A 19,169-nucleotide genomic window follows, 5' to 3' on the forward strand; every position below is an offset into this window, starting at 1 on the left:
GACCAAAGAGTGACACACAAAATTTAATAAATGTATTAAATAAGAAAACAAGTGAGGGTCCAAAGGACACAGAAGTCAGTGGGGAGATGTTCCAATTCTTAGAAAGACCAAAGGTTGAGTCTCAGACAATAATGACCTGGTGCCTGTGTTGTAGGCTGGATTGTTTTTTGTGCAGGAAGGAGCACCTTCCTGCACAAAACAATCCTGAGAGGCGTTTTACTCTTTCTAGGTGTGCTGTAGAATGCAACAACCATAGAAAGAGGAAAAAAACGAGGTGAAATAAAGATATTTCCCCTCGTTACGCCTCTCCTGGGGAGGCGTATCTTTTTGGCACATTCCCAGGTTTAACAGGTTTGGTAAATCTGTAAATTAGTAAAACACCATGGGAGGTGCATTGGAACACCCACGCAACGCCCATTAACCCCTCCCATGCTCGTGACGAAACCGTTCCGTCACGAGCCTCGGGTGGGCTGTGCTGGTGACGGAAAGGTTCCGTAACGGCCCGCTCGCCGCGCCTGCGGGGCGCGAATTCCGCGCCTAAGCTGACGTTCTAATGGGCGGGCGGGTCTGTGACGGAACCGTTCCGTCACAAGCACAGCTCACCTTAGGGCCGTGACGGAGCGGTTCCGTCACGAGCAAGGGACCGCCGCGCGGCCCCGCCTCTCCCTTAGCGGTGCGGAGGAATAGCCGCCGCAGCGAAGGGGTTAAAGGCCACCCTGGTGCAGAGTAATGCAATCCATCGATTTGTGTTGTGTTGCATTACTCCAGATTTATGAAGCCATTCAACGCCACGAAAAGTGACTTTGTGTGGCTTTATAAATCTGACTTAGAGGTTTGTGTCTCGCATGAACCATGTTGAGTGCTTCATGCATGACGCAAACCTCTCATAAATATGCCCCTTAGTTAATTTATCTTACATGTTACTTACAGATAGAGGTATAAAAGCAGATTCTGTACTGCAAAATTAAACATAATAATAATAATAATAATTCTTGCCAAAAGATATTTGGATCAGTTTCATGTAAGTCACATTAAAAACAGTTTGTGGCTCAGAGTGTATTTGAACATGCAGGGATTCTAGCTTTCCATTAGTGACCTACAGAATGGAAAAAACATAAACAAGTTGCCCTAAATATCTCCTTTCTGCAGAACGCTTTTTATTTTAGGAAAATGTATCAGTTGTAAAAGGCAGTCCAGTTTTCCTTGTCTATACTGCAGCAGCAATTATCCTCCATGACCTGCCTTTCAGCCTGGCTGTCGGCTGGGACAAAAGGCATTGTGGAGCCAGACCTCAACTGTACTAGGTATTAGAACATTGGAATGTTGGGAGCTCCATTGAAAACAATAGAGTGCTCCAGGCTTATAATGGCTGGTATAAGCCTGGAGCTCCAACATTCCAATGTTTCTTTGTTCACAGCTCTGGCTGTGAACAAAGGCTTCCGGGAGACTGAGGGGATTCCAATCCCCTCACGCTTCCAAAGGCTTTGTTTTTTTTGTTAGAACATTCTGTCCTCTAGTGACAGAATGTTCTAATAGCCTTATAGCCCTTCGTAGATGGGCTATACCGCTATTAAAGTCCCTCTCCCTTGTTAAAGGCCCTCGCCTTCGGCTCGGGCCTTTAACGCTGGAGAGGGCCTTTAATAGCTGGTATAGCCCTCTACGGCGGGCTATAAGGCTATATTAGAAGATTGGAATGTTGGGAGCTCCGTTGAAAACAATGGAGTAGCTCCGGGCTTATAATGGCTGGTATAAGCCCAGCGCTTCAACATTCCCATGATTGTCTTTGTTCACAGCTGTGGCTGTGAACAAAGGCTTCAGGGAGCTCGAGGGGATTTCAAACCCCTTGGGCTCCCTGAAGCCTTTGTTTTATTTGTTAGAACATTTTGTCCTCTAGTGGTAGAATGTTCTAATAGCCTTATAGCCCTTCGCAGCTGGGCTATACCAGCTATTAAAGTCCCGCTCCCTTGTTGAAGGCCCTCACCTTCGGCCTTTAACACTGGAGCTAGCCTTTAATAGCCGGTATAGGCCGCTACGGCAGGCTACAAGGCTATATTATAGTGAAGCGGCTACATCATTTCTTTATTGCTGGCAACTAGACATGTCACAAGACACCTTTAAAAAGGAAATTAGTGGCAAGCATTTTAGTGGGCTTTCAGACTTCCATGTATTTTCATGGGTACCTATACTTCTAACACCCATGGTGACCCCAAAGGACCATGGTTCAAATAATGAACAGTGTAATTTAATTAAATATGTTAAATACATACAATGATCTAGAGCAGCTGGGTTTGTAAATATGCTGACCTCACTACTATGTTTTTTCAGGCAGGCTAGTGATATACTAGAGAAAAACCTACGGCCCACTCCAGTACATGCTAGTTTACGATGGGATAAGCAAGAATATTCCGAATTTAATTGACAGGCTTGAAATTCCATGATAGGACTCTTATTTGAACCAAAGAATGAATGAAAATGATTTTATAGAGCACACAGATGCTCCCAGGAGCGTCCCAGCGCTGATTACTGGCAGGAAGTGGAAGACTGATCCAGGGCAATAATCAGGTTTTCAGTTTTTTTCTGAAGGTGGCCTCAGAGCTAAGAGTGAAGTGCAAATGGAAGTTGATTCCAGGTCTTCTCCACAAGACAGGAGAAGGAGTGTTCACCCCTCCTACCTAGTCTGATCTTAGGAACGGTTGTATGTCAGCACAACACGGGCTTTTACCACGCATGCCATTACAACGCTGTTTTTACAACGCAAGTCGTTACAACGACTTGCGCTGTAAGCGCTGAATAGTGGAATAGTTTAATTTTCTATTCCAACTCCAGCCTAAGTTACAGTAGGGAAGGTGTTGGAATCGAAAATTAAACTATTCCTTGTCCAACAGCGCCCTCCAGCGCAAGTCGTTGAAACGACTTGCGTTGTAAAAGCAGCATAGTAATGGCAGCGTGTGGTAATGCCCGTGTTGTAAAGGCTGTTTCCCTTAGGAACTACAGCCAAGCAAGACTGGGAAGAACGTAAAGCCCCGGCTGGAGTATATAAACAGAGCCTCTGAAATAGATACTGCAGGCCAGTCCTAAACAAGGGATGATGAGCCATGACTAAAGATTTAAACAGAATTTATTGTTTTCACCGCTAGCCAATGTAAAGAGCGTAGGTGTGGTGACACGGGTATCACCAAGTCAACTGAATTATCTCTAAACTGAATTGTTTAGTGAAAACACAATCCCTTGATGAAGGTTTTAATCTGCATTGCACGACGATGAGAAAATTGGATACGGGTGGTATTTGTGGACGGATAAGGCACATTAGGGATACACGGGAGGAAGAGGAAGGCTAACCAGATAGTTGTAGATTACTGGCTCATGAAAGTAAGGGAAAACAATCTTGACTTGAAATATTAGAGACGATCCCATTACTTTCATTATACAACAAAATTATTGCATATCATTTTTAACAATTGCGTACATTTGTTCCAAATTTGTATGCATATTAAGAATGAATAATTGTAAATGTTGTGTGTAATGTCTAAGGTGCAGGATATGCCAAAAAAAAAACATGTAATTTTAAAATGTAGTCGGAAAAGCTGAAGTAGTAGACGTTTACATTTCTGTAAGGTTGTGTTAGAATAGGGCTATTATTGAAAGCCAATATATAAAACTGAATTAAAAAATAAGGTTCACCTTTATGCAAAACATGCACGTTGAAAAGTGAAATGTACTTCATAATAACATAGGTTATTGGGGTTTCTTTTTGGGAATCAGTTGTAGATAATGTAGAATAATGAATGTGTTTAAATTAAGAGCAAGTTACCAGGTCTATAGTATAGACCAGGTTTACTTGGTGGATCCATGTTTGGGTTTAAATTGTTGATATTTATTGTGCATATTGGGAAATTTGACACCCATCTTTCTATAGGCAATGTGTATGTTTGTGTAGTTAAAAAAATAATTAAATAACAACAAGATTTAGGAGCCATGCACAGCAGAGCAGGATACACATTTGGGAGTGGGCTATAGAAAACACAAAAGGTGAGTAAAGAGAGTGTGTCGGAAGAGAAGTAAGAAAAAACACATTTCAGAAGAGAAGAGGAGACATAGCAATCTCCCTTGTTTTTCACTGCAGCTCGTGAACATATACATTGATACATGTAACATAAAGATTGCAGGAACAAAATGGCGTAGTCTTCCTTATTTCATCTGCTATACATAAACCCAGGTAGATAACATGTTCATGGACTAATAAAAGAGACAGCTATGTGTTGAAACTGAATATATGATGATACAATGCGTACTATCACAATGCGGTATGTTACATCATGGTCTTGACAATGCAAGTCGTTACATCGACTTGCGCTGGAGGGCGCTGGATTTAGGAATAATGTGAATTACTATTCCAACTCCAGTCTCTTTACAGTAGGGAAGCTGTTGGAATAGTAATTCACACTATTCCTTAGTCTAGAGCGCCCTCCAGTGCAAGTCGATGTAACGACTTGCGTTGTGAAAACCACGATGTAACCATACCCTGTTGTTGCATGGTAAAGGATGTTTTCCGTTGAAACTTATTGACATTGTAAAAGTAACACAGGCCACTACATTTATGCGGAAAAGTACCATAAACCTAGATACATGGCCATAAAATGTTGGAAACCATTTTACCTTTCGACCATCTTGCTCAAACTGCCTCTCATCTCCTTCAGACCTTCTGGACGCTAAAATATGAAGTCATTTGAAAAACAATTAGTATGCTATTTATGATATTAATATACTGCTATAACATATGTGTTCATAAGACTAGCCCAGCTTACTCGTGCTTGGCACACATTTCCCCTCCTTTTCTCTTTGGCCTGTGTTCAGAGGTACTTTGATTAACTGATAACCCATGGTATGCATACAGTGCAACAGGAGATGGGAATGAAATACAAGGGACAGAAGTGTGTTTTCAAACTTACATGGTAGGGTTGAAGATAAGACATGACAGTACGAATCATCTGGAGATACAATGAAACAGACAGAGAATGATTAAAAGAAAAAAGGATACATGTATAAATGGGTAACGGTTACACAAACTAGCAGATGCAGATATTCAAATCACATGTTTAAATTTGCTATGTTGATTCTTAGATTGCAAATCTGCAGAAAGTTATCCTTTTTTCAAGCTAACATTGTTCACTACTTGAACAACTTCCCCACAAGGTGCTGATATCTTTGTTTAAAAAAAGGTTTGAGTATAGTTTTTTTGTTTATGTATTTGTATACTTGGAATATATATTTTAAACGTTTATTTCTTAAGTTTGTATTTTGTCTTTAATGCTTCTTGAAACTGCTCCGTTTTAGCACAAACAACCGGATTGCCCAGAGGTGGACTCAAATGGTCCTCTGTATTGTTGATTCTCTTACTGTTGCTTGATTAGATGCCAATGATGTATGAAATATGTATATGACTAATAAGAAGTACGCCTATTTTTGTCAGGGGGAGGAGGTCTCAAGAAGAGGACACATTGTCTCGGCATTTTACTTATGTTTGGGTAATTTGTGCAAATTAGGATATATTGTCGATTTTCCACATTAAACATGCAAGACTATCCATCCTGAGGCATTGAAAAACTATGGATTAACTTTGTTTGTGGCATGTAACATATGAACTGCATTAGGGCGTATTCCTACAACAAAGATGCATATTTAATGTAAATACATGACACTGTACGCTCCTGCACTGTGCCCGTCTCTCTATTGGGCAATTTTCAGACCTGGGGGAAACAGACAAATATTTCTTAACTCACACAGCTTTGCACATCCACACCTATTAGTATTGCTAGGCATGGTGTCATTAGCTGTGGTGGGAAAGAGTATCATGGCCCAGATGACCAGCTTCGGAGGGGATGAGGATGGACACATAACACAAGTGCGCTTTGGGGCAACGAGATGCAGTCGGAGGATGGCGTCCATTCGCAGTGCCTCAGACCCTGATACCCAAGTCCATATCCTTTGGATCTATGTACACGTAAGACTACTATGGACAGGCTGCAACAAGTGCACTTCATGGTAGTTTGAGGATTGGGGCTCCAATGATGGAAGGAGGGAGTGAATTCTGCACACTTGTATGAGATAGGTAGGGGACTATGAGCATAAGGCACAGGGTCAAGACGGATTTGCATATGGCTGGATCTGAACTGGGGTGGCGAAGTGAGCTAAAGAATGATGATGGATTTAACCCAGATCTGTGACTGGGAGTGAGTGTCTGAAATGTTTCAGCGCTTCGTCTATCCCCTCCTTGTGTTTGCTTTGTTTGCCCTAAGTTGGCAGGGTATGCCCAGACGTGGGCCTGTAGTGTAGTTCCTATAGTCCCAATAGGCTCTGCGCATTGGAATAATATCTTCAGTAGTGTAGACGTAGGACTGAGGTTAACTAGGTCTCTACTGACTATATTAGACTTAAGTTTTTTGCCAGCTAGCTCAGAGTTCACTAGAAACTTTCTCGAATAAGGGAGGAGGAGTTTAACCTCCCTGGATAGACAAGAAGGGATTTAGTTTCTGACAACCATAAAACATGACAACTTTGCTCTCCCTGAATAAGAGTATATCTCTAGAGTCGTGTGAAAACAAAAGACAGCTATTTCACTCAGTCAATAAGTGCGTACTTAGTTTCACCAGATTGCAGAGAAAAGGAGAGACGGGCGTTTTCAATAAAAGGTGTTATTTATTGAGCAGTCTCTTTCCTCATACAAGAGAAATGAATTGCTACAATTGCAATACTTATAGTTAAGTAAAGTGCATATAGTAAAAGCAGGATTATGAAATAATACTGTAAAAGCATTGATATGGTTTCTTAGCCATATGATACTTTAAAATGGATAAAATAGATACATACATATATACATTGACTAATCGTACTCAACTGGTGCTTCTAACTACGCCTACCCCGGTGTACCTGACCTAAGCCTAATACGTGGGAAGGAGTAAGTAAGTAGCAGTTTAAGTTAAGTTTGTTTTGCCAAGAATCTGACTCAAGAATTCTCTGTAAGGGTTTAGTCAGTTCAGTACCTGGGTATTAGAAGGCAGGAGGTCTGGTATCTCTCTCTCAGGACTCGGTATCCCAGTCACCCGCAAGGGTAAGCTGGAAACGCCGGAGGCTGGATTTCTCGGCAAGAGAAAAGACAGCGTCCTTCTCAGCGCGTCAAAAGGGAGGGGCAGCGTCCGTGGTCTCTCGCATCAGCTGGGCTCTTCGGAAGTAGATAGCTGCTCTGCTCCAGGATTACCACCGTGTGTTTGCTTAAGGCAACGTTGGTATATTTATACCTGAAAGGTGCCGGGTTTGACGTAAGGCTGGACATAAGACGTCAATAAAGATGTCACTAAGAACTGGTCGTTCTTACAGTGTTTTACATGAGTTCTTGGATGAAATCAAAACAACAGTAGCGGGGATTTCCCAGGTTGCTGGAGGCTTGGATTTGTTTAAGAACTCGGTGTGCTTTCTAGGGGGCTGGAGGAATAGGCTTGCTTAATGTGACAGCATGCGCTATGACTGAATTATGAAAAGGATTTCTATGCCGTTGTAGGGATATTATTGATTTATAACCAGACAAAGGCAAAGAATAGGAATATTGATTCAGGTACCTAGATAAACACACTACACCCACTCCACGAATTCATGTCCATAATTACTAAACTAAGCAATAGTAAACATATCTAACGGTGCATGTGTATACCGATCCACCCCAAAATAAATTTTTTGCATCTGAAATGGCATATGCGAAATACACGAAAAATGAGTATAGGTACAGTATTTCAAGCAGAGTAATCATTCATAAAATAGGATGCATATATATTAGCGGAATGATTTTGCAAAAATTACACATGAAATGGCTCTTAATACAGAAAAGAAAAGTGCGAGACCATTTCATCACATATAAATACAGTTATTTGTAAATATGCTAGAGGCTGAGGTAATATATTGTCACTAGAGTTCTAAAAATAGAAGCTCTGTTCTCTAAGAATAGTTCTACTTTAAGCAGAGGATGAGTGCCAAAATAAAAAATTAAATATTTTGGAATCGGGGAAAAAAAATAATTTCGTTTTTCAGGGGAAGAAGCCAAAACAGTTCCAAATATTTCCAGAAGCTTTTGTTTTTCAAAGCTGAAGGCCAAATTCAGAGTTCAGGGAACGCTGAGTGCTCGTTTGCTTAAAAGTTATTCTTTTTGTTCGGGGGAGAACATCATTTCAGACAGACTTTCAAAAAAGTGGTCTACCGCTTCAGGTGAAAGTTCGACCAAGTTGGAAAATGCCGCAACTGTGCAGTCGTGAGAATGATTGCTATCATCGATGTATTGATCAGCATTGCTCACAGAAGGTCGTACCTGGTTGATGCTGCTCTCATCTTGCACTTCACTACCCTTTAATCGCAGTGGTGACGTTTCCACAAATGCCGTCATCAGGATGGGTAAACGCTGGGGACAACACGATGCATGAGCCGTTACAGGACTTAGCAAAGTATCTGTATCCAATGGTACTTCTGATTGTAGTGTAAGACAGACGTCCAACACGCATTCTTCCCCGCACAGCATACATCTTAACACAGGTAAGATACAATTCTGCCAGATGGGTCTGAATGAAAGAAACCAGGTCATATTCAGATCTCTTAGCCGGGCTAATCCAAGGACTTTAGTTATGCGGTCCCGATAGCGTATAGCTAGGATCGTTTCTTCCATTGTTGCAGGAGTCTTGTTTGCGTTTTGGCTTGCCATAACGAAGCAGGAGTATCAAAAATAAAATGCCTGCTACGAGTCCCAACAGGAGTGGAAGGCCACCAAAGACAGAATGGACAAAATTAGGAAAAATGCCCAGGACTGCTTTGAAGGGTGTTAACAGTCCCGAAAAAATTGTCTTAAATACACTTGGGATACCATTCGTATCTGAAATGTTTAAGATTTGGTTTAGCATTTCTGCGAAATGCAAGGGGCAATTTGTTGATAATAGTGCATGTATCTCAGTTGTTGTCCTTGCAACCTGGAGATCATACGTTTCTCTTGATGACGTCAAGGGCACAGGCGTCTGTAGAAGAACAGACTTCATTCTGCTTAAAGTATCAATTCGAATAGAAGAGATTTTCAAACTGGGCCAAATTTTTCCCTCCCTGTTTGGAGTGTCGTTCGGATACAATACTTGCATACAACAAGTGACCATGGACGAAACGCTTACAAGATAAGCTTTTCCTGGCATCAAGCCACAACATCTGTGGTCCACAATTAGAATGTAGCTCCCGTTCGAAAGCCGTCTAAAGAATGGCTCTATTCGAGTTGCAGGTGTGCCAAGCTGGTCACATGAAAGGTTATTTGAAGTCCCCTCACAGGCCCCATGTAGATTTATACCCTGACACAGAAGTATACCACTTAGTGATTTTTCACAATTATTACCACTAAGAAATACATTCTGTCCTTTTTCACTATAACATGTGTGTGTGTAAGGTAATTTCCATGATGACTTAATGTATCCTTTACCCAACCTTTCATACTGGCCTGCCTGTATATATTTTTGGCAGTATCGAAATTGGAAAGTTGTTATCGGAATAGCTATGATTCCGTGTATTATCCATTCGATGACAGGTCGTTCTGACATTGTCAATGGCAATCTCTCAAGTTTTTCAATGCTCAGAATTGTATATTCCGCTCCTTTTTGTGCCAAGCTGATTTGTGTATCAGTAAGGTTAAAGATAGAGAATAATGACGTTGTGTTGATTAAACGCCAAGGCACGTAGCCTGAACGCAGATTTTGTAACGTCCAGCCAAGCTGTACAATAGAACGCAATTGGGACTGACCATGTTGTAACATTAGTAAGTCCTGCTCTATTATATCGATTGCAGATGATACAATACTGTCCAGTGAATATATTCTGGAAGACAGAGTCATTAACACATTGTCCACAACAGAAAGTGATTTTTCCAAATTAATACGGTCAATTTCCCATATTTTCTCTGCTGTTTGCGTGGTCCCATAATGAAATCACGCAAGTCAGCACCTTCTTTAAGTAAAGTTAAGTGTTGCTTAATTTCTGCCAGTGTGGATGTCTGTAGCCATTCAAGGCAGAGTTTTCCTACACTGTATGTTGTTACTATCCCTGGATGTTGTCTCTGGGAGTATCTAGGGTCTGGCCTGGTCAATTTGAACCCCTGTATTTTGTTCAGGAATCTATCTTGACAGTTATTTGTGTCTGTGGGCCAGATCAACCATTTTTTCCAATCAATATGTGTTCTGTTTTGGTTTAAAATATGGGATACGCCTATCTCAACATCTGTAGTGCTATTACTGTCAGGTGTTGGCTTTGGAATAGACGGTTTGTTTAAGTCTTTAATTTTGGCTAGGCCAAAACAGGTTGTTTTTTGAATTGTGTCATTCAAAAATATAATTTGTTCTGGGATCATGCAGGCTCTGAATAATGATTCTATACCTTGGACTTGCCAATCTTTGGTACCCCAGATGGTTTTTGTTTCAATGATATTTTTCCAAAAATCAAAACCAAATGTATTCATTTTTTCAAAACAAAATTCTGAATAGATTAATTTTGTATTTGTCAGCATGGTTTTCATTCCTGTCTTATTTAACAGTTTGAAATAAAACGTTTCTGCTTCACTTGTGTTAAACCCTGAGACGTATGGGAATTTATCATAAAATGTTTTAGAACTGCCTTTTGGTGGAGTTGCACAATGTTCCCATTGATTAAAATTAAAAACATTTCTAGGTTGAGCAGATTTATGCAAATAATGGTTAGCATAGTGGTTGTAGCAGTACATCTGTTCATAATTTGATGAACCTTGTAAATAATCATGTTCTGTAAATTTTGCTGACATAACTAAGTCTGACATCATATCATTAATACTTTCAAAGTCCCAATCATCAGAGAATGTGCTCGGTTTTACAAAGTCACTTAATGAAACCTTAAATTGATGAGGATACTTCAAGAGCTCTACCGGGCCTTTATATTTCGTAATCTGTTTTGTCCCATGCTACCCCACCGGGTATCGGATTGGCTGTGAAGTTTACTGAAGAAAGTTCTCTTTTCTCGATGTGTGAAGACTTTTGTGGCTTTTGTGGCTTGACCAGGTTGATATTCTGGCTTGCTGTGTCCATTGTAATATATTTTCCCTCAATGAAGTGTCCCAAGCATAGCACCATGATGAGCCAAAGCAGGAGGAAAAGTACACCTAGCACCACCCAAAATTCAATCCATGGGGAAATCAGATAGGTTTCTTGTAGTTGATGAAAGAGTTCTTTAGCTTTGTCTTTAAAAGTTTTTGTTGTTGTTGGCTGTTCCTCAGGTTCGCTCGCATCCTCCGAAAAGTCATCGAAATTGATGAAGTAGCCTGATGCAGTTCTGTCAATTGTTGGAATTGCTTCTGGGTTTTTCTTTGTTTCATTAGCATAGTCTGTGGCTACATCGTTGTAGACAGGTGTTTCTTGACGAATTGTTGCAATTTGGGTTTGAAGAGGCCTAAGTTCCATGGCTTTGTTGCATAGTCCTTGTTGATTCACTGTAGGTTTATCAAATGTGATTAGTCTCTCAGTTTGAACCTCTTGATTTGTAGCAAACTTTGGTGTTCTGCTATTTCTTGGGAGTCCACTTGGCCTACTACTTATTATTGGCCACATGATTGTGGTTTAACCAGGTCGATGGATACAACTCGGTTCTCCTTTTTACCAGCAAGGGGCGGTAGTACAACTGATCTTGTTCCGTTGACAGCTAAGACAGGTGCTGCTTTTCTGTAAGAAGGCCCAAATTCCTTCTTCACCGCGATTTTCTCTCTGACCAGATCCCCAATCTTTGGAATCCAGACAGGCCTTGCTGGGACAGGTGGTTTCTCTTCAGTGGCTGTTGGCTGTTGTTTCAACTTTATGTTGCTCAGGTCTTTTCTTGTTTCATTTAAGTCCTGTAAAATAGCCAAACGATCTTTGATATCAAAGCATTTTCCTTCTACCACTGAAGTCTGACTATCGAGGTCCTGGATATGCATTCTAGTCCCGAACAATAGTTTGTACGGACTGAAACCTTTTAGAGAATTTCTTGGCAGATTGTTAAGACTACGTTGGACACTTGTTAAATGTTTGACCCACCCATCACCCGTACCTAATACCTTTGCCGTTATAGATTGCTTTATGTCTCGGTTTTTTCTTTCCACAAGCCCGTTTCCCTCAGGATGGAAGGGACAAGAATACCGCAATGCAATGCCCATGCTGGTCATGGCCTCCTTATAAGCTCGAGAGCTAAAAGCAGGACCCTGGTCAGAGTGTAGCATGCCAATTGTGTATGTGCCGATAAAGACTCGCAAATCTTTTATAACCGTTCTGGCGTCAGCCGAGCGCTGGGGTCTACATTTTAAGTGAATCTAGTCTTAAATAATATTAATGAGACGCATTTTTTCTGGGTATTTCGTATTGATATTCTTGTGATATCTAAAAGAAGGGCAATGGTAATACTCCGGGCAGTTCGCCACTGCAATCTCTGTTGCAGTTTTGACAGTAAAATGCAAATTTGTAGTTTTGCAGGCTCATTCCCAGCCACCAGTATTCTGATTGTAATTCTCTCAGAGATTTCAAGATCCCTCGATGCCCTAGACCTTCCCCCATGTGTGCGTCTGCTATTAATAAGTTTCTCCTGTTCGTGTTTGGAATCACTCTATCCCCCACTCCAGGGATTCGAGCAAAAGGAACGGAGTTAGCATCGATTATGTATGTATAATTGAGTGGATAGTTGACGGGTAGCGCTGCACAGTCGCCTTTTGATGACGTTTTTACCGCCAGCATGGTTTCCCCGTCTATGTATTTTTCTGAACACTTTTTTGTAGCTACGGAAGCCGGTTTAGTTGCTTCCGCTGTGGCTGTCTCAGCCAATGATTTCCCTGTAACGTGAACGCCATCACGTTCATGACTCAATGAATGTATCACGTGAGTCTTTTGTAGTTCCTTTTGTAAAAGAACTACTTGTTCCCAAAGCAATTTTTGCTTTATTGTGGCACCTGTGTCATCCTTGTAACCGTTTTGAACCCATTTCTGCAAGTCATTATTGTATGATTTGACGCAGTAATGCGAATCGCACACTATTAGTGTTGGGAATTCGCGATCGGCAATATCTAATTGGGTACTGCCTCTGTGCAGTTGGTTGACATTTTAACTGGATTTTGTGAGGAGGAGAGTCCTCATCCCATCCAACATGGTTTTTATACAATGCAGGAGCTTGGGCTACTGCCCACTTTCTTGCAAGTGTATATTTTTTATGAATTGGAATGTGATTTGAGAAGGCAGGCATAATCATTTCTTCGCCATGAGGGCACTCTCTGACAAACTCTGGTGGCCAGTCTTTTTCAGCTAAAAGGATGTCATAGCCTTTGGAGAGGTTATCCAAAAATAGACCCCTTATTTTCCTAGTCTTATCTCCCTCTATACGTAATGTTATTTCGTATATTTTATGAGGTTTGCTAACTCTGGTATCTGCAGTTTCCACCTGAATGTATTCATTCGTGTCCACTGTCTCCAGATGATTCATCAGAATCTTGCGAGCTATGCTCACTTCTGCTGCGCTGTCTAGCATTGTCTGAGCCCACTCTCCGTTTTTCAGCTGTGTCCTCAGGATCCTCGGCATGTTTGATTATTTTAATACTGGCTACCTTCTTTTTTGGAAATTGTAATTTTTTACTTTGATGAGCAGGTTCCTTGTCTTTCGACTTGACGTGCTCTTCCCTGTGTTCTGACCGTCCTCTTCTTTCCGATTTCTGCGAGGAAGTCTGAAAAGATCGAGAGGGACGTGTATCAATATCTTGATATCTATCAGGTTTCTTCAAATTATCCCTATTTCTAAGGTTGTATCTTTTCTCAGAGGGCTCCCTCTGGGGAGACTTGTGTCCTTGGTCCGGAGATCTTTCTCTCCGCCGAGGAGACCTTCCTCTGGACTGGAATCTTTTTTCTTTGGGAGTGGATTGTTTATTTCCATCTCAGCTCTTTTTTGGAGTGTTTAGATTATTTAAAAAAAATATTTTTTCAGGATTTTCAGTTAGTTGGGGTTTTACTGGTTTCCCACCCAAACTATCTCTTCCTAGCTCTTCATAGGATTTTTCTATGATTCTGGCAAGTTCAAATGGTTGTTCTGCTATATCTGTTTCCTTCAATCTCTGGCGGATCGCCACAGATGCTGCTTCTCCTTTTATGTTGGATAATAATAAAGCTGAGACCTGCTTGAAGTCTTTCAGTAATTTGATACCCAGAGTTAAAGCAGGTTCTGGACCATATTCATTTTGAATCTGTCTTAGCACATCGGGTATTACCGCCATGGACGGAACACCATGTGTTTTTGTGTAAATGGAAGCAAAGACTGTGCCCCAAGTGTCACAGTCCTCCACATGTGGTGCGATCCCCATTGGAAGACAGATAGTCAGAATTCTGTGTTTCTCAACAGGGGTAGTATCCGGAAATACTGCCTCTATTTGAGTTATTTTTTGTGCTAACCAGAATGGAATTTGTTCCCGTTTTATAGGTACTTTACCCAGACATGACTGTATGTTCTGTGGTGTAATTTTATTTGTGTTCCCTTGATGAGGGGTCAGCTGTGGAATGTTAATAGCTGGTTGAACTGTTGAAGTCCGTATTACATATTGGACTAATTGTCTATGTATTTTAATTAGTACTTTTAGTTGGACTAGAAGTTCTGGTATCAACATTTTTTTGATGTCTGGATGTGGTGTGTAGCTGGCTAGAACCGGCCACGTTGCTCCTGGTCTACCTAGTGGACCGAGCCTGCTGATGTGATTATTATGTTTTAGGGCGCCTTTAAACCAGAGCAGGTGCTCTTGGTATTTTAATGGGATTTCCACCTCCTCGAAAGGAGTGTACTCTTCCGGAGGTTCCTCTATTTTGTAATAGTGGAACTCATGTGTGACAGCGTTTGCAGCTGGAAAGTTTATCCATGAATAGAATACCTCTGTCTGCCGATATTCATGTGCCTCAATTACGAATATGACTGTACCACCTCTCGATGTCAGTCCATTTTCTATAAGTTTAATAGTTATAGTTTTTCTTATGTTGACCGGAATGAGTATTGCATCCGGGTCAGTCTGCAGGAGACTTGTGTCATCCGCTAGGAGTTGAGCTGCTACTCTAGCTGCCTCCCTTTCTTCTTCACTTTCTGACATTTTACTGACAGAAAGGTTTTTGTTGCAGATCAAGTTTCAAGGAAACAAAGATTAGGTGCACAATATTTTGGAACACTGTATCCTTCAACGTTGAATAAACCAAAAACTATACATAGAAATCTCTTCCTAGTAAGTTTCGGCGGATTTTTAACCTTTGACCCACTCCAGACGTCTTTGGAGTATTTACGGGAGAAAGGGTCTGTGTGAAAAAGCACGACTGAGTTACTCTAACGTCTTGCGTTAGATTTATCGCCTTACCAAACGTTGGGCGCCATGTAGTGTAGTTCCTATAGTCCCAATAGGCTCTGCGCATTGGAATAATATCTTCAGTAGTGTAGACGTAGGACTGAGGTTAACTAGGTCTCTACTGACTATATTAGGCTTAAGTTTTTTGCCAGCTAGCTCAGAGTTCACTAGAAACTTTCTCAAATAAGCGAGGAGGAGTTTAACCTCCCTGGATAGACAAGAAGGGATTTAGTTTCTGACAACCATAAAACATGACAACTTTGCTCTGCCCTGAATAAGAGTATATCTCAAGAGTCGTGTGAAAACAAAAGACAGCTATTTCACTCAGTCAATAAGTGCGTACTTAGTTTCACCAGATTGCAGAGAAAAAGAGAGACGGGCGTTTTCAATAAAAGGTGTTATTTATTGAGCAGTCTCTTTCCTCATACAAGAGAAATGAATTGCTACAATTGCAATACTTATAGTTAAGTAAAGTGCATATAGTAAAAGCAGGATTATGAAATAATACTGTAAAAGCATTGATATGGTTTCTTAGCCATATGATACTTTAAAATGGATAAAATATATACATACATATATACATTGACTAATCGTACTCAACTGGTGCTTCTAACTACGCCTACCCCGGTGTACCTGAACTAAGCCTAATACGTGGGAAGGAGTAAGTAAGTAGCAGTTTAAGTTAAGTTTGTTTTGCCAAGAATCTGACTCAAGAATTCTCTGTAAGGGTTTAGTCAGTTCAGTACCTGGGTATTAGAAGGCAGGAGGTCTGGTATCTCTCTCTCAGGGCTCGGTATCCCAGTCACCCGCAAGGGTAAGCTGGAAACGCCGGAGGCTGGATTTCTCGGCAAGAGAAAAGACAGCGTCTTTCTCAGCGCGTCAAAAGGGAGGGGCAGCGTCCGTGGGCTCTCGCATCAGCTGGGCTCTTCGGAAGTAGATAGCTGCTCTGCTCCAGGATTACCACTGTGTGTTTGCTTAAGGCAACGTTGGTATATTTATACCTGAAAGGTGCCGGGTTTGACGTAAGGCTGGACATAAGACGTCAATAAAGATGTCACTAAGAACTGGTCGTTCTTACAGTGTTTTACATGAGTTCTTGGACGAAATCAAAACAACAGTAGCGGGGATTTCCCAGGTTGCCGGAGGCTTGGATTTGTTTAAGAACTCGGTGTGCTTTCTAGGGGGCTGGAGGAATAGGCTTGCTTAATGTGACAGCATGCGCTATGACTGAATTATGAAAAGGGTTTCTATGCCGTTGTAGGGATATTATTGATTTATAACCAGACAAAGGCAAAGAATAGGAATATTGATTCAGGTACCTAGATAAACACACTACAGGCCCCTTGCTCATTTGCCACTGAATTCAAGCAAGCCTGGCTGATGAGGGGTGTTACCCAGAAACCGGTCCCAGGATACTTGTTTCCGGTCCAGGGAAGACCTGGCTTGGCAGTTCGGGATTGACTGTTCCCATGATGCACTGCGTCAAGACTGATTTGCATATGGCTGGGTCTGAACTGGGGTGACGAAGTGAGCTAAAGAACGATGATGGATTTACCCCAGATCTGAGACTGGGGGATGAGTATCTGAAAAGTTTCAGCGCTCCATCCATCATCTCTTTGTGTTTGCTTTGACTATGAGCAACAACACATGAATTATTTGTATACATCTGTTATTGAGAGGACAATGAACTCCTAAATGGTGTTACCCCATTTTTGCTCCCTTTCTTTGCTTCTGCAGAGATGTCCAGCGGTAGCATGTCACAGGAAGATGCATTTTCTAGTCCAGTTTTTACCCTCCTGCTCTGGTACTTGGTTTATGGGGAGAAATGACAACTACAAGTACCAGGACCTTGAGATTCTTGCTTTTGAGTGATTCTTTCATCTGCATGCATGGATCTACACGTCATACACATCTCTCTGCATCAACAGTGCAACCACATGCTAACCGTAGTATGATGAAAGCTCCCTTTTGAATCTCATGCACAACACCCAACACTCCCACACATGCCAGGCTATAAACCCTCACTCAACCAATCACGCACAATGAACGGGGTGGCATCTTACTCAACAAGCCAGCAGTGTCTTGTGTCTTGTGATGGGTATGAACTTCTTCGCACGTGACAACAACATACAATCTGCTTGTCCAAGTTTGATGGGTGAACTGCAGCATTAGGCATGTGTGTTACCACTGTGTTCTTCTCTCAATAGGAATGTTGAAGCATACGTCTTGTGCAGTTATTATGGATCACATGTATATCTACCACACTAGACAGACATGCAAGGTTTAAATTCATCTACTTTTCTCTTCCCTTCCTGATAAATGCGTTACCAATGCAGAATAATGACACAGTGACTTATCCCAGTGCAGACAAACAGATTTGCTGTCCATCGCTGTTGAGTGCTTTGGCCCTTCCACTGCCACTGTTGAGTATTCGCTCTCATTGCGCTTTATTCTGTATCACAATGGAGAGCCATGAAGGGATAAACGTGCTTTAGAGTAATTTTGAAGCACTGTGAATAAATGAAGACCTCATTCCTAACTCTTCCAAACTCCTCCTCCAATCTTCCACTGGAAGCACAAGTCACTAGACCTGTACATACACACACAGCACTTGCTCTTCTTGAAAGACTATGCTGTGTAAGAAAAAAGGCACAATCTGGCAAGCATCATTCAATGCTCTTCATAATTTAAAGTCATACATCCCTGCTGCTCATTTCTGTACAAGCTCTCAGGTGATTGTCCCTAGCTCTGCTTACCTGCCTATGAGATGTCCCATTGGCATTTGTTCAATGGAGTCACAGATCATGGGCCAAAAGAAACTTGACAACATTTCTCCAACAATGAGAAAATCACATTGGCTACCAGTTTCAGACTGCATCCAATTGAAACATACCATATCATCTTTTAGGCGTTCAATGCCATGAAACTGGACTATTCTGTCAATCAACGCTCTCTGTACAGGCACCCAGACCGTAGACCAAGCCCCCACAACTTAAATGCATTGCCCCTTTTAAATCAGCTGAGGAGCCACCTCCATCCAACCTCATTTTACAGCATTGATGTAAACCAAGATATACTGTATATATGTTATGTACAAACTTGCCTGACAATATTGCATTCCTGTGTGATATGCATTTCTACCTCGTGAGGTGTACTGTATAACTAATCCTGACTGATTTATTTTCCTTTGCTATGCATCCTTCTTCATATTAGGTGTACATGCAACCATGTCCTCAACACAATGTATGCTCATGTCTTTTTAGCTGGCTTTTGGGGCCTAGGTGCATGGTACAGTGCTTAGAGCATGTATGCACACACACTCTCAAGCATGTACGCACGCACACACACACACCTGCTCCTCCAGAGTGGTGTGTGTAAGGGTATTTGCTGGTGGTATGTAAAAACTCATCACAGGGAAAGGGCAAGAATGTACCTTATTTGTCCAATACGGTGCTTTCCTGTGCTCTTCCCTTGCGCAGTTTCGGCAGCCTTTCACCAAAACTGGCACCCAAGGATGCCTGTGTTGTAGGCAGTATTGGTTTTTTTTGCAGGAAGGGGCAACTTCCTGCACAAAAACAATCCTGAGAGGCTTTTCCTCTTTCTATGTGTGCTGTATTCTGCAGCATACATAGAAAGAGGAATAAACTAGGAGAAATAAAGATAAGTAAGATTCTGACACATTACCAGGTTGACAAGTCCTTGTAAGTCTGGGAATGCGTCACAATCCATGGGAGTTGCATGGGAACACGAACCA

At 41.5% G+C, this 19,169-nt stretch overlaps 1 protein-coding gene across 1 annotated transcript in view; it reads right to left on the bottom strand.

Annotated features, from left to right (window-relative positions):
• Positions 1-19,169, bottom strand: part of ABLIM2 (actin binding LIM protein family member 2) — a 797,090-nt gene that overhangs the window by 147,084 nt on the left and 630,837 nt on the right. Inside the window, exon 15 of the mRNA XM_078678529.1 lies at positions 4,657-4,709. Within this exon, the coding sequence (XP_078534655.1) occupies positions 4,657-4,709 (53 nt within the window). The remainder of the gene's footprint in view (positions 1-4,656; positions 4,710-19,169) is intronic.

This window comes from Lissotriton helveticus, chromosome 2_2 (genome assembly GCF_964261635.1).
Source record: "Lissotriton helveticus chromosome 2_2, aLisHel1.1, whole genome shotgun sequence".
NCBI lineage: Eukaryota > Metazoa > Chordata > Amphibia > Caudata > Salamandridae > Lissotriton > Lissotriton helveticus.